This window comes from Tachysurus fulvidraco, chromosome 12, assembly GCF_022655615.1.
Source record: "Tachysurus fulvidraco isolate hzauxx_2018 chromosome 12, HZAU_PFXX_2.0, whole genome shotgun sequence".
Classification (NCBI taxonomy): Eukaryota; Metazoa; Chordata; class Actinopteri; order Siluriformes; family Bagridae; genus Tachysurus; species Tachysurus fulvidraco.
Window position 1 is genome coordinate 19415564 of NC_062529.1, and position 14986 is coordinate 19430549.

Genomic DNA, 14986 nt, shown 5'->3' on the forward strand with positions numbered 1-14986 from the left:
GTCTGTCTCTGTGTTTTGCCCTGTTTCTGTCTGCTGTCTTGCCCTGCTGTTGATTGTGTGCTCCGCCCACTCATTTGTTACCATGGACACTAATTGAACTCTATCTTCCCCCCAGGTGTGTTGTCTTAGTCTCTGATTGTCTCTGCGTTGTGATTGGTTCCTGTTTGGTATTTCTACTCTGTTTGTTCATTTCCCTGGTGTTAGTCCTTGTAGTATGTGGTATGTTTATGTCGATGTTCCCGTTTCCTGTTAGCTCTGTGTTCTGCCTTGTGTTGCCTGCCTGCCTGCCTGTTTATCTGTTTCTTGTGTTGAGTATTAAACTTTAAACTACATTTGGTTCCTCACTCGCCTTTGTCTCGCCGTGACATATACAGGGTTGTTCAGACACTTTATCTGCTTCAGTAAGTCCTTTTTTTAGTGCACGTAAAATTTTCTAGTGTCTATAGTCCAGGTCTAGGTATCTAAATGTAGATCTATTAAATCACTGACAGCGAACACAGCATATCATCAGACAAATAAAGTCAGTAAAGGGAAAAAAAAAAAAAGCATGATTTTTGATTTTGTAATAAAAAGCAGTCTGTGCTTTATTAATCGTTAAATCCTCAACACACTGCCGATGTTCTGTATTCCGTCGGGCAGAGAATTCTCTCAGGCTTTCTATCCTCATGCCTGTCTCATTCTATTTATATCACTCTCCCTTCATATTCACCTAAAATTCTTTTTAATATCTGTTAGACAAATATTCTTGCATTCCACACATGCTAGCTCGGACATACAGAAGCTGTAATACCGAGTTTTTAATAAGGCAGTGATGCATATACGTGATGACAGGAAGCTCCTGACACACGTCACATCCTATAAAGTGCTATTCTTTCTTCTAAGTGAAAGCCTTTTGAAGGCAGATGACTTACCCGAATCGGTTGACGTGTCCTCTGGGAAGCCGAGAACGTCCGCCGATATCCAGGAGAAGTTCCAGTAGCGCGGTGAAGCATCAGTGTTTCCGCTATTTCTGACTGTCGCAGCTCCTGCAAAGTAAATTAGTGCATGTTGTTATTATAGATTTATAAAGTATATCACGCTGTACGCTGCAGTGTTTCACACGTTGGGCTCCATGAAATGAATGAGCAATAAAAAGCTTTAACACCTTTCAGGCTTTAAAGTTGTTAAATACGCTGCAGATGAGATGTCTTCAAGGAAAACAAATCAAAGTCTCTTTTTGTTTAAAGGAATGATTATATCATTAGTTTCATATATCGAACCCCAAAATGATTCTTTATATACACATTTGAACAAAATTGTTGGTACTTCATTAAAGCAAGATTTGCAATCTCTGATTTTCATAAGTCAATTTTTAATGCATTTTTATTGATTTATACTTTTTTCAATTTTAGTGACCATTGTGGGATTTAATCTTTATTTAATTCAAGGATAGAACTGTTTTGTCCACGTGTCTAGAACCATTCAGTGGGTTCATTGAAAAGTAGAGTGCTTTGAATCCGAGTTGGAAACTTCTTTTTAAAATGACTTACACTAACTTTATTATTATTATTATTATTATTATTATTATTATTATTATTATTATTATTATTATTATTATCCGTGCATCCATTCTATACACAGCTTATCATGCTGGGTTGCAGGGAACCTTGATAGCATTGAGTTCACCTTACTTTTTATTTGAATTATAAAATTGTTTTAATAAAAAAAAAAAAAAATCATTGCTCTCCAAGGGTTCTACACAAAACCCTTTTTTAGGGGGATGACCTCAAACAAAGTAAGTGTTTTAACAGTGTAATGGAGACCAAAAAAGGAGGCATCAGGCACAGCTGAATGCTGAATAAACTTAAAAAAGGTTCTTCAGTTTGTTCTTGTAAGCAGAACCACTGAAAAGAGGCAGTTCATATGAAAATGGTTCAAGTAGAAGCACTTCAGGAACTTATAGCCATTTATCGGTTATCTGTACAGTACCATTTATTTTGACCTTGCTAGCTTCTTGTTATAGTTAACCTGTATTCTTAGAAATAAATGGACCAAACAGTACAAAGGTGGAGTCTCGGTTGTACCAAGGAAAAGTGCAGAATGGTACCATGAGAGTGACCTTCTCAGAGCGGCTACTCCGATATAGCCGTATAAACCAAGCTAAGTAATCGCCTGCTAGACAACGAGATTTCTTCCAAACAGATCCAATGTGTTGTATTGTTTCAGGAGTGCAAACTAGGAACACATAGCTTTTTAATAAGCATACCAACAACTGTCTCTCCTATTGAGAGCTGTCTTTCACTTGGCTACTCATTTGAATAGAGTTAAGCTCAGATCAAACACAACTCTTGTTGCTATACATCAGCTGCTCTCATTAACAATGAATGACTTTCAGCCACTTGGCTGTGTGAACATTTGGTAGGAGGATAAAAGGTCAAAACCGGGATGCAAAATAAACGCAATCCCCAAATGCTGTGTCAGATTTAAACCTAAAATTGTACTATTTTTCACTGTAGAAGGCAAAGCAATGCATGCTGTTTCGCCTGATTCATGTAAGCCATAAGCTATACAAATATTCGCCTGTCTTCTATTTCTGTTACGGTTTAAAGTGTTAGATTAAATGGATCGATTCGAAACGGCATCAGATATGACAGCGTGGCATTCATAACTTAGATTTTATGTCTTTGAAATATTCTACAGTGGCTTGAATTACCAAGTGGTGAAAAGGCATAAAATCTGCCTTGATGCATTAGGTAATGTTCCTTTAACGCTTTTCCTGCCTGATATTATTCATATAAATCTTAACATTCCATAAAAATGTGACTAAACCACAAAGTGTGCGTCAGGCATTTTTATTTATTATTTTTTTTCTGTAACTGTATTGGCATACAGATTTTATAATTGTATAATTACAAACAGACCCCTTACAGGCTTCCCCACTTAATGAGTATATTTGAATTGCAGTATGATAATATGGGCTAAACTCAGACAGATCAGTCAGTGTATTAAGGCCTGCCAAGGGTCATTCTCTTTCCTTTTAGACAGTAATGAACGGAGACTGTGTGCCAGTACACTAGGTCCTCTGAGGAATCTGGACTTGTCTAAACTCTTTAATCATTGTAAATGACCATTAAGAGAAGATCAATAGTAAACACAGCTTGACTTTCATAAGCGCTAAGCCAAATGCAGCGTGAAGCCGACGCACGATGACACCGTCACCTGCTTCGTTTGTCTCTGTTCAGCACTCGCGTAAACTACGGAAAGACGTTAAAAAGCCTTGCATCGGTGTGAAAAATGTTAGTGCAAAAGCAGTACCTGTTCTCCAGTTACCTCAATTTCCCTCCTTTCTAATTTTTCTCTCATTTGTTCTCTACAGCTGTTTTCCACTCATCACTCGGCTGCCCAGAAGCTCGATTGAGCTCGATTTGGGAACGACACACCAGCACTTCATCATCTGATCAATGAGGCCCTCGCCAACTCCTCTCTCATCACCCCGTTTCCTTTCAGAGCTCAAATCTCAGACCTGCTCAGCTGCAGCAACCTTCATCTGGTTGAAAAAACAATGAAATAAATAACAAGCGCTCAATATCAAACTCTATGTGGAGGGCAAAAACTGACATGTTTGATGGAACATGATGTAGTGCTTCAATCATGAGCTTTGTTTGGCAGTGTTTCAATGGCCAGTAATAAAGTCATTACCCATGAAGGAGTGTGGGGAGCAGAGCTAAGAGATGCTCTATCAGATATCAAACTACCTCTGAAGTGTCAAAAGCATCTGCCAAGAGCTGGTTATGGCTCTTTGAAAACTCTCCAGAAACACAGTCTTCCTATGTTAAAATGAACCAAAGTAACTTTTGACATCTGACAGTTTTAGCACAAAGAACATTTTAGTTGGGTAAATAACACATTCAACAATTTAAAGATGATGAAAGGTGCTGTAGACAGTCCTTGGAAATAATGAGCATTTATAATAGCTGTCATAGCTATACCCGAGGAACGCTCAGACAGAAAAGGTACCGGTCCTTGTTACCTGCTACATTCTCAAACTGAACCCTTGTTAAACTCTTATTAAGCCAAACCTTAGGAAGTCTGAGCTTTTTATTCCCTTACAAAAAAAAATAAAACTCTGGTCAGTAAATTCAAAGGAAACATCAATATGCATACAGTACTTTTGTATTCGCAGTCAGCTAATGCAAGTATTTGCCGGACACATTAAGATTAATACAATGTTATGTGTTGATGTCCCATCTCCAAGGTTGCCAGAATTTCTTGATGAATTTTTTTCTCTTTGCCTAGCAATACGATATAACATAAAAAAAAGGCAATTACAGAATAAATACATTTAAAGATAGGCCTATGCAATTATGTGTAAATGGCAAGTAAGGAAATAACCATCAAATAGCAAATTGCCTCTATATTGCTGCATGAATACCTCAAGTTATAATCGTCATGCCAATCACTGTAAATTTGCTTTGTTATAACAATATCGCTTACAGACTCTTTATTCAGTGGCGTATAAAATAACACTTGATCCTGCAAACAGGGTGTTTTTTTGTTTAGCATTTAGGATAGAAAATGATTACAGGAAAAGCAGATTATTTTTCCCCTTTCCGAATTCAAGATGATGAAACCAAATAAAAAAAATGAAATAAAATAAAATGAAGCGGCGGGGATGAGAATCAGCACCTCCAAGTCCGAGGCCATGGTTCTCAGCCGGAAAAGGGTGGCTTGCCCTCTTCAGGTTGGTGGAGAGCTCCTGCCTCAAGTGGAGGAGTTTAAGTATCTTGGGGTCCTGTTCACGAGTGAGGGAAGGATGGAGCGGGAGATCGCCAGGCGGATCGGTGTATCTTCCGCAGTGATGCGGTCGATATACCGATCTGTTGTGGTGAAGAGAGAGCTGAGCCGCAAGGCGAAGCTCTCTATTTACCAGTCGATCTACGTTCCTACCCTCACCTATGGTCATGAGCTTTGGGTCATGACCGAAAGGACAAGATCCCGGATACAGGTGGCCGAAATGAGTTTCCTCCGCAGAGTGGCTGGGCGCTCCCTTAGAGATAGGGTGAGGAGTTCAGTCACTCGGGAGGAGCTCAGAGTAGAGCCGCTGCTCCTCCACATTGAGAGGGGTCAGCTGAGGTGGCTCGGGCATCTGTTTCGGATGCCTCCTGGACGCCTCCCTGGGGAGGTGTTCCGGGCATGTCCAACCGGGAGGAGGCCCCGGGGAAGACCTAGGACACGCTGGAGGGACTATGTCTCTCGGCTGGCCTGGGAACGCCTCGGTATTCCCCCGGAAGAGCTGGAGGAAGTGTCTGGGGAGAGGGAAGTCTGGGCATCCCTGCTTAGACTGCTGCCCCCGCGACCCGGCCCCGGATAAGCGGTAGAAAATGGATGGATGGAAATAAAATAATGGCATAAAAACTGTAGTGGTGATTTTGTATAAATTCAAATAAGCACCTAATATCAGTCTAGTATATTGCAAATATAGAAATTTAGCGATAGAATTCCTGCTTTAATGATCACATTAGTCACTGAAAATGGGGTTAATTTAACAAGAAGGCTTTTACCCTCGTTGTTTAAAAGCTTATAAAATTGGACTCCTTACTGTAACTATTTTTTTTCTGTATGTTAATGTTTTATATGGATGGCAGCAGAAAGCACAGCGTTTAGGCGGAAGGGAGAACTGCTGTATGGACTTTTGTTTAGAAGACTATAAAAATATGTATTTTATTTTCTGTGATTTACACACATCGTGCTCACAGTTTCACGAGGTCCTGATGTAAATGTAAACAATGTTCTACTATTTTGTGTTTTGGTTAATTGCACATTATTGTCAAAAAGACAAATAAAAACAAACAAACAAACAAATAAATACCACAGTATTTTTATATATTTTAAAACAACAACAAAAATAATAATAAAAATAACAATAATAATAACATTTAGTATTGTTATTATTATTGTTAAATAATAATAATAACAATAGTAATAAAAATAATAATAACTATTGTTATTATTGTTATTTTTTCCTCACTGTCATTATTATTATTATTATTATTATTATTATTATTATTATTATTATTATTATTATAAATAATAAAAACACCTCTATCCTATATATATATATATATATATATATTAGATTATTTTTAATTAAGCATCAAAATAAAACCACTGTTATGACTCAGCCTGGACTTTGGCCACGTGCAGTTGTTTTGTTTACGTTTCTTGTCACGTGTCTGCCCCGCCTTCGTTTGCTCCTCCCTGTCGCCACACCTGCTCCTCATTGTGTCATCATTGTCCTTTGTATTTAAGTGTGCCGTGTTGCCGATGGCAGCGCAGAATCTACTGTTGTCTTTGTCCTGTCTCTAGTCCGTGTCGTGTTTCGTGTTCCTCTGTTATTAAACCCTGTTTTGTTTTGCTATCCTGCGTCTGGGTCCGCTTCCTGCCCCGCGTCATGACAACCACAGCATGGATATAAATCCCCTTTCCTGACACAGTTCCTTACCCTCTATCCCCCGGTCCTTTCTCGGTGAATCATTAAATGCTTGTCTAAGACAACCGAAAAGGGGTAGGAAAAAAAAAAATCAGCGGATGAATTAAACTGGCTATAACACAAAGGAGAGCATTGATTTCTGTCAGGCTCAAGAGTCAAGCTGGACCTCTCTAGTATTCTGTTCATGTGCGGTAAATTTCTCTAAGTCCACTGACACACTCATGCACACCTCATTACGGCCTCCTTGTCCCAGAACGGCGCCGAGCCTGGAGGTTCTGCACGGCCACAGCAGCTAGAGGATCAGCATCATTATTGATTAGTTTATCTTAAAGTAGACACTGCTCCACATGGTGCTAAGTAAACAGAGACAGCAACAGAAGACTCGGTTAAAGAGATTTGTAGAGTTGTTTGTTGCGGATATAAGGTGCCGAAGAAACTAAATATATAGGAGAAATGTGATTCTTAGGAGGCTTTCACACTGGACTTTTAGTCTGGAAAAAACTGGTAACGTAAAGCTGTCATGTGGACATGAAGTGCACCGCAGTAGAAGACCCTGGAGGTAGTGTGAGCTTCCACCTCCAACATGAATGCGGACGTGTTTTTTAGTCGATGACGATATCATTCGTTTCTACAACACGTACAATCAAGTACCATAAGTGGCAGGTGAACGTTGTAGGACACAGAAGAGATGAAAAGCCTTACTGCACATACAGTAAGAGCACCAAAATAATAACAAAAAAAGATGATATGATGAACTGACTGTTGTGTTTATCATGTGTGTTTATGATGATCTATTATGAAGATGGTCCAAAAGAATCAATTGAGTCTGACACCAACACAGACAAACACTACGGAGGCACCAAGAACCTGTAAACATGCCCGGAGTGAAACAACCTATGTCTAATGGAGCGACTCATAGGTTGTATGATTGGTTCACGAGTGAGAAATTGTCGTACTTTGGTCACAGTAACCAGGTGGCAGTTGGCGAGAAAATTAGCAGGAAATACTTAACGACTTCTCATGGAAACCTGCCTGGTGGTGTGGACCTGCTTTTGCATTTTCTTTAAAAAAGTTAGACTTAAAAAAGTAGTTCCCAAAGACAGTAGTCAGAATTGTTAACCATGGTAACAAATCCGTATTCATACTTGATGATTATTTCGTCTTGATATTAAATCAGATTGACGCTATGCACTTCATATATAGAATATTTGTGTCTAATTCCCTTAAGACCAAAAATGTCAAAATGATGTGAATTATTACTCATTCTTAAATAATTACAGGTTGCATTATACATTATTAAAGACACAATGTGCTAAAATCTCCTAAACTGCTCATTCTGACTCATTAATATTCAGAGCCTTACTTAAAATATTCCTTACGATAAAAAAGGCTGTCATTTGTTTCATGATTGTATTTTTCCGCTATCTGTAAAGCTATGAGCTTTGACTGATGTTGTTTACTTGCTTTCTAGAATGCACTCCAGTTTAATGCCAGTCCCTGAAGGTTATAGCAGTAAATTTGTCTGAAATTTGTCTGAAATCAAACCAGATAAAGGTAATTGACGCATCATTCCAGGATTGTTTACATGAAAATGTGGCTGCAGCCTTTTTACTAGCCTCATATTCGAGCCAGTGTATTCCACAGGGTTCCCGTCTGTCTGAGTGTCTCTGTATTTTTTTTTTTTTTTTAGGCTGTCACAAATGTCACCGTTCAGTTTTATGGAAAGGTCATGGCCATTCCCATCCTTGACCCTTTAATAAGTGCTCTCAGCTCTTTTATAACCTCACTGAATAGATAGCAATTTGAACATAGCTATTGCTATTTTGGTTTTATGTTCAAGGAAAGGTCTTACCGAGAATCCTTTATATATATATATATATATAGATATATATCTATATATATATATATAGATATAGATATATATGTTTTTGTTTTTTTTTACACACATCTTAACAGTCATCTTAACAGTCGGATATTGTTCCTGTGCGTTAAAGAGACTTCTAGTTTCTGATTATCAGGTGCAAATGTTTAGAACAATCACTTAAACAAAAGATAGTGATGTTTTGTTTTCTGAACAAATCTGTGTTTATTCAACAAAAAGATTCATTCTTGTTCACAACGAAGCCCAAACTACTGTTTGTGAAACGTGAAAGTGACGTGACATACGGCTAAGTACGTGACCCATACTCAGAATTCGTTCTCTGCATTTAACCCATCCAAAGTGCACACACACAGCAGTGAACACACACACACACCGTGAACACACACCCGGAGAAGTGGCCATCTATTTATGCTGCGGCACCCAGGGAGCAGTTGAGGGGTTCGGTGCCTTGCTCAAGGGCACCTCAGTCGTGGTATTGCCGGCCCGAGACTCAAACCCACAACCTTAGGGTTAGGAATCAAACTCTCTAACCTTTAGGTCAAGACTTTGTAGCTGCTGTTGAAGAATCTTTATCAACAATGTTTGACCAATCAGAATCCAGCATTCAGCAGTGGTCTAAGTAGTATAAGTCATTAAGAATGAATTATTACAAAATTCAGTAGAATACGAATAATCTTCAGATATGATCATAAATTTTTTATTTTTTTTTTCTTTCTTTATAATTTTAAGAGGCTTAAAGTCATAAACGTGTTGAATCTATTTGTGCTAGCTTTTCTTTCATATATCATACACCGTATTCTACAATAAACTGTAATATTATTTCCAATCTAAAGTAATTCAATGAAGCGATTATTGGCTTGATGTGAAAATCTTACGTAAAGCATTATGATCATTTATAGTGATACGAAACATAGTGTTCTTTAATTAAAGTTAGTCAAGGTGATTTCTAAGATCATCTTCTGCAGAATCACTGCTTTTCTTGAAATATCAGTTATTACAAAAATAAAATAATAATCATCATCATCTTCTTCTTCCCAGACCTTGTTTTATCAACTGTATTTCATTATCTGGTGTAGAAAGAGTACTTAAGAGATATTTCTACTTTATTTTTTCCACACATGAATCATATTGCAGTGAGCAAAATACAGTACGCATCCACCGTCATAAAGACTGCTATCAAAAACTCTTTCTAACACAAGCCATCTTGAATAGGGTCTGAAGAGCCACTTGACTCGGGTGTTACGCCACCTTGACATTAAAAGAGAAGAAGTCTTTGTGGCATCATCATAGTCTCATCCTTAAAAGAGCAAATTGCTGTTTTGTAGAAGTTAACTGCATTGAGTACTGTTTGACTTTATAGCATACAGCACACAGGTGTAGAAAAGTAATCATTTCTAACCTCTCTCTCTCTCTCTCTCTCTCTCTCTCTCTCTCTCTCTCTCTCTCTCTCTCTCTTCCTCGTGTCGTCTCAGGAAGTGTTTCCTCACCTCATCACCTCTGGCTTGTTCATTAATCATTTACATATCCATCAGAATTTCTGTAAATCTGCTGTGTGATGCTGTCTGTTGTTAGAACTAACATTCATTCATTCATTCATTCATTCATTCATTCATTCATTTTCTACCGCTTATCCGAACTACCTCGGGTCACGGGGAGCCTGTGCCTATCTCAGGTGTCATTGGGCATCAAGGCAGGATACACCCTGGACGGAGTGCCAACCCATCGCAGGTCACACACACACTCTCATTCACTCACACACTACGGACAATTTTCCAGAGATGCCAATCAACCTACCATGCATGTCTTTGGACCGGGGGAGGAAACCGGAGTACCCGGAGGAAACCCCCGAGGCACGGGGAGAACATGCAAACTCCACACACACAAGGCGGAGGCGGGAATCGAACCCCCAACCCTGGAGGTGTGAGGCGAATGTGCTAACCACTAAGCCACCGTGTCCCCCCCTAGAAATAACATTATCATTTACCCAGGGGAGGACGGATTTCCTGGTTTCTTTGAGTCTGCTTCTTCTTCAAGGTTTTTCTCCTCATGAAGTCACAGGGGGTTTTCCCTTGCCACCGTGGCCTCTGACTCGTTCATTAGGGATAAATATAATGTTAAATTTTTAATTATTAATCCATATTTTTTTATTCCTACAAGGCTGCTTTGTGACAGTGTATACTGGGAAGTGTACTAAACAAATAACGTTGAATTGAATACTGTGATTTTTCATACATTTTATCTCTTACTTGCTTAATTTGTGGTAATAAATCTGTTAAATTGTACAATTGTGCTCTTTCTTTCTTTCTTTCTTTCTTTCTTTCTTTCTTACCTACTTTTTTTTGCAGAAAATCATTCATATATATTTGTGTTAGTTTTATTTACAGTATTTGATATGAATTAATAATGTTTTTGCATTTTTTTTCTTTCTTTCTTTCTTTTCAGAAAACCATTCGTTATATATATATATATATATATATATATATATATATATATATATATATATATATATATATATATATATATATGTATGTTATATATATGTGTGTGTGTGTGTGTGTGTGTGTGTGTGGGTGTGGGCGTCTATTTTTAGATTCATTTAATAAGAATATAATTACATAATTTATAGAAATGTTTTTATAATAATATTTTTATATTATAAAATATAAAATATAGTTTATATTTTTTATATTATATTTGAATTTTTAATATTACATAATATGTTTTTTTTCTTTTAGACATAAAAAATAAACAAATAAAGTATCATTTAAACTGTTCTTTTTTGTAGTGTTTTTTTAGGGAGCAAATGTATTTATCCTGATGCAGCATAGAAATGATGTTACATTCATAATTTGACATTGCCATCATATCACCCACCAAGAGATGTTCAGAGTAAGCATACCAACAGTTGCATTCACTGTCGGATTTTTTTTATGTCTTTATATATATATATATATATATATATATATAATTATGAGACTATTTTGTCATTTGCAACCCTAGTGCTGTAGGTACAAAGCCTATGAACAGACATAATTTTCCTCTCATACCTCATTTCATCACACTGATTGTTTGCCATGATTTTTTTTTTTTTTCTGACATGATTTTGCACAAGTTACTGCTCTTGCAGCTGCGTGCTATTTCTGTGCACCTCATCTGGATGTGCTGAAGTCATCGTGATATCAGAATTTGTGAATCAGAATGATTTTCTTGATGGTTATGGATGACTACTACGACTATTTCCTTTTTTTTTTTTCCATTTTGTAAGAATTCAGTGGTAATAGAGAAAGAAATCATCGGTTATTTAACCAGAGAAGAAAGAGAAAAAAAAAATCATTAAATCCCTTTGGTCATTGACCTTTACCGTATTGTTTTATAGAGTACCTCCTGTGACTTGCTCTATTTGTTCATCAATTAACTGACTTTTATTTTTTTTTTCTCCACTGGGAGATCAGACTTTGCTTGCAACTGTCAAAGATTGGTAAAAGTTTGAATAAGACATATTTGTTTTCTATTATCAGTAAAAGTCTATTGACTTTCCAAGTTATTGACTAGGTGCAGAGTGAATTACTCTCGACTCTAAGTATTCCTTAAGAGGCTTGTGTATATAGAGGAGTCACAGAATTGACTTTAGGAGTTCAATAGCAAAGTAAAGCTTAACTAGAACTCTAATTTCCCCTGAGGGTACAGTCTTAAAACTCTGTGTGTTCAGAGTTGTAGTGTATACACCGTTTCATCATTGTCACCTGTCAAACGTGTCCGATGGCCAATACCTATATAGAAAAAAGACACAGTGTTGTGTCTCCAACTTAAAGTATGCTGTGTAGGGTTTTTTTTTCTTCTTCTTCTTCTTTCTTCTTAATCCCTTTTCCTCTTTCTTCTAATTTTATATTGAAGGTTTGTTTAAACTGTTATCTTTTGTTATATTGTTTTAATGTTTAGGTGATTAATCAGATTTGTCTGCTGGTTGCAGACATCAAATGTGAAGGGGATTAAGACCCAAACGGTTCTTAAACTGGTTGCCAAGTGGTTTTTTTTTGTACACCAAATTAGATTTTTGGAAGAGGGGTTATGCTGAAACAGCAAATCTATGGGTGCTGCTTTCTAAATACTGTAGCAAGATTTTACTTTATAGCAAATAACAGATGTTAAACCTGATCAATTTCAGCAATTAGCACTATGGGAAAAATATATATATGTATTAATTCAAAATATAAGTGTATAAAAAAATCTGCAGTGTGATGTTGAAAAAAGAAATTCTTATAACCAGGATTCAGGCAAGAGTTTGTTTGTTTGTTTGTTTATTTATTTATTTATTTATTTATTTATTTATTTATTTATGAGTAGATGGATTAATGAAATTAAAACTATTACTTGTGTCATGTTTTTTTGTTTTTTTTTTAATTAAACCTAAAACATTTGAATCTGTTGTGTCATATACCTCCAACATCATTTGATATCGTGTAAGGTGCCATCTTTTAAATTTACTTTGGTCATCTTTTCTTAAGATCTGGCAACCCTGGGCAGTGGATTCCTCATCGCCTTGACCGTCCACAAACAAAGCATTTCCACTGTTTACGAATGGACTGAACTCATGGGTTGGAGTGATGTTATCATGTTGAACAGTCTCTGTGCTGCTTGATCCTTTGTCCAGCGCTGTGACAACTGTGATATCTCTTCAGATTGAAATTTAGTCCTTTCCTTGTTTTTATCACTGCTTTTGTGTTTATTTTTCCAAGAAAGCAAAGCAATCTTATTTCTTAAAGATTTAAAAAATGTGCTATCTATATAAATGTTTACGTATTAGAACTATTCTTTATATTTACAGAGTAGTAAATGATCGTTCTTTATGCCTCCAAACGATGTGTTTAAAAAAAAAATTCGTTTTTATGCGAATGCTTTAGATGTTTACAGATTTGAAGCTATTATGAATGATTCAGTATCTACAGTACAGTGAAAATACAGAAAGTTGTGCAAGTTATGTAAGTGAATGCTGTGAAACTGTCCCCTGACAATTGCAACAAAATCGAGAGCTTATTAGTAAGAAATATTCGAACCACTCCAAAAGCCATGACTATAGAAACTGGGTTACAATCTGTTACTGGTACCCAGTTTGCTATACGTCGTACCCTGGCACCGAACTCAGTCTCAATTAATATCCCATAACAGTAATGAGATATGAAAGGAAGCACATTGAAATCAATCAACATCACCATATCAGAACCAATCTGAATAATTGGATGGCACCTGACAGCAGTTCCAGCACATCTTCTGTTACTGCGTTAACCAGTCTAAATGGGTGTGCATGCCTTATCGGCACAAGCAGGTGTTCCTCTCCAGAATGCCTCTGTTGGGAAAGTCACAGGCGTGCTGTAGATCAGAATGGGTAATGAACCAATCTATTTTTTATATCATTGCTGATGAGTGGAAAAGTGGCAGAAATTTTGTGAAAGCAAACCACGGCCCTCGTTTAATTTCGCAGAACATCTGTCTGGCTGTTCCACTTCAGCAGACTATCTAACAGGAGCTGGAGAAAGTCCCACTAGAGCAGAGCACATCAAGGAGTATGTCTGTTCTTTTACTTACTCAACAGGTCTCATAGCTTAATGACAACCTATTAGCTTTAATCAGGACCTATAATGATGCTTACATCAATAGTAACTTCAACACTTGGGAAGAGAGCGAACATTGTTTAAAAGTGCTAAAAGTAGATAAAACTCTAGTAGGTGAAACTCCGCGCCTGAAAAAGCAGCCAGACGCTATATAATTCTGCTGTGGGCAAAGGATCTCGTCAGAAAAATGCAGCGAAGCAAGAAAAGAAAAGTAAAAAGAAGTGGAAAAAGAAAAATGGGAAAAGAAATCCTGTTGCCGTTGTCCTCATGGATACATGAGAAAATCCGTACAACGTGTAAAAACCTAGCATGCAAGTGTTGACTTCATGTAGAGGAGACGTTTGTTAATGCTTTGATATTTACATTACCCCGAACCGCTTCTGTTACCACACCCAAATCAATTGCTTTCTCATAACGAGCACTGTGTGGTTTATTATTTCAAGGATTTGCCAAGGATTGAATACGTATTAAAGTTCAACACTGTTCATTTTGTTTGCTTAAAGTTATGTTTAACGCTGTGGAACATCTGTGAAACAACTTCTGACTTACATCAGCTATAAATAAACCTTCCTTCACCAAGCTCTCTCTCTCTCTCTCTCTCTCTCTCTCTCTCTCTCTCTCTCTCTCTCTCTCTCTCCGAATGTTAATAAAACAGAATAACCTTGTCAGATCTTGTCAAGCTACTCAGAAGCTGCAAAGCCTCCGGTCAGGAAAACAAACAGCTTTACCTTTGATACAATAATCTGTTTAAATCAAACAATAATGCATAAGAACAAGAGCATTAATCTAAACCTTGCTAAGTTAATCACCATCTTCTGACCAATCGGAATGCAACAGAACTGCAGAATAAGTTTGTTGGACTACTGATTGGAAGGTCATGGGTTCAAACCCCAGGTCCACCAAGCTGCCACTGCTGGGCCCCTGAGCAATAAGGATAAGGGGGTCTGCTAAATGCCATAATTGTAAACGTGAATGTAAAGTTTAAATAAAGGGGCTGACATTTTCTTTTAGGCATTTACACATGTG

At 37.2% G+C, this 14986-nt stretch overlaps 1 protein-coding gene across 1 annotated transcript in view; it reads right to left on the reverse strand.

Annotated features, from left to right (window-relative positions):
- Positions 1–14986, reverse strand: part of alk (ALK receptor tyrosine kinase) — a 481244-nt gene that overhangs the window by 231493 nt on the left and 234765 nt on the right. The window contains exon 5 of the mRNA XM_047821514.1: positions 912–1025. Coding sequence (XP_047677470.1) covers positions 912–1025 — 114 coding nt within the window. The remainder of the gene's footprint in view (positions 1–911; positions 1026–14986) is intronic.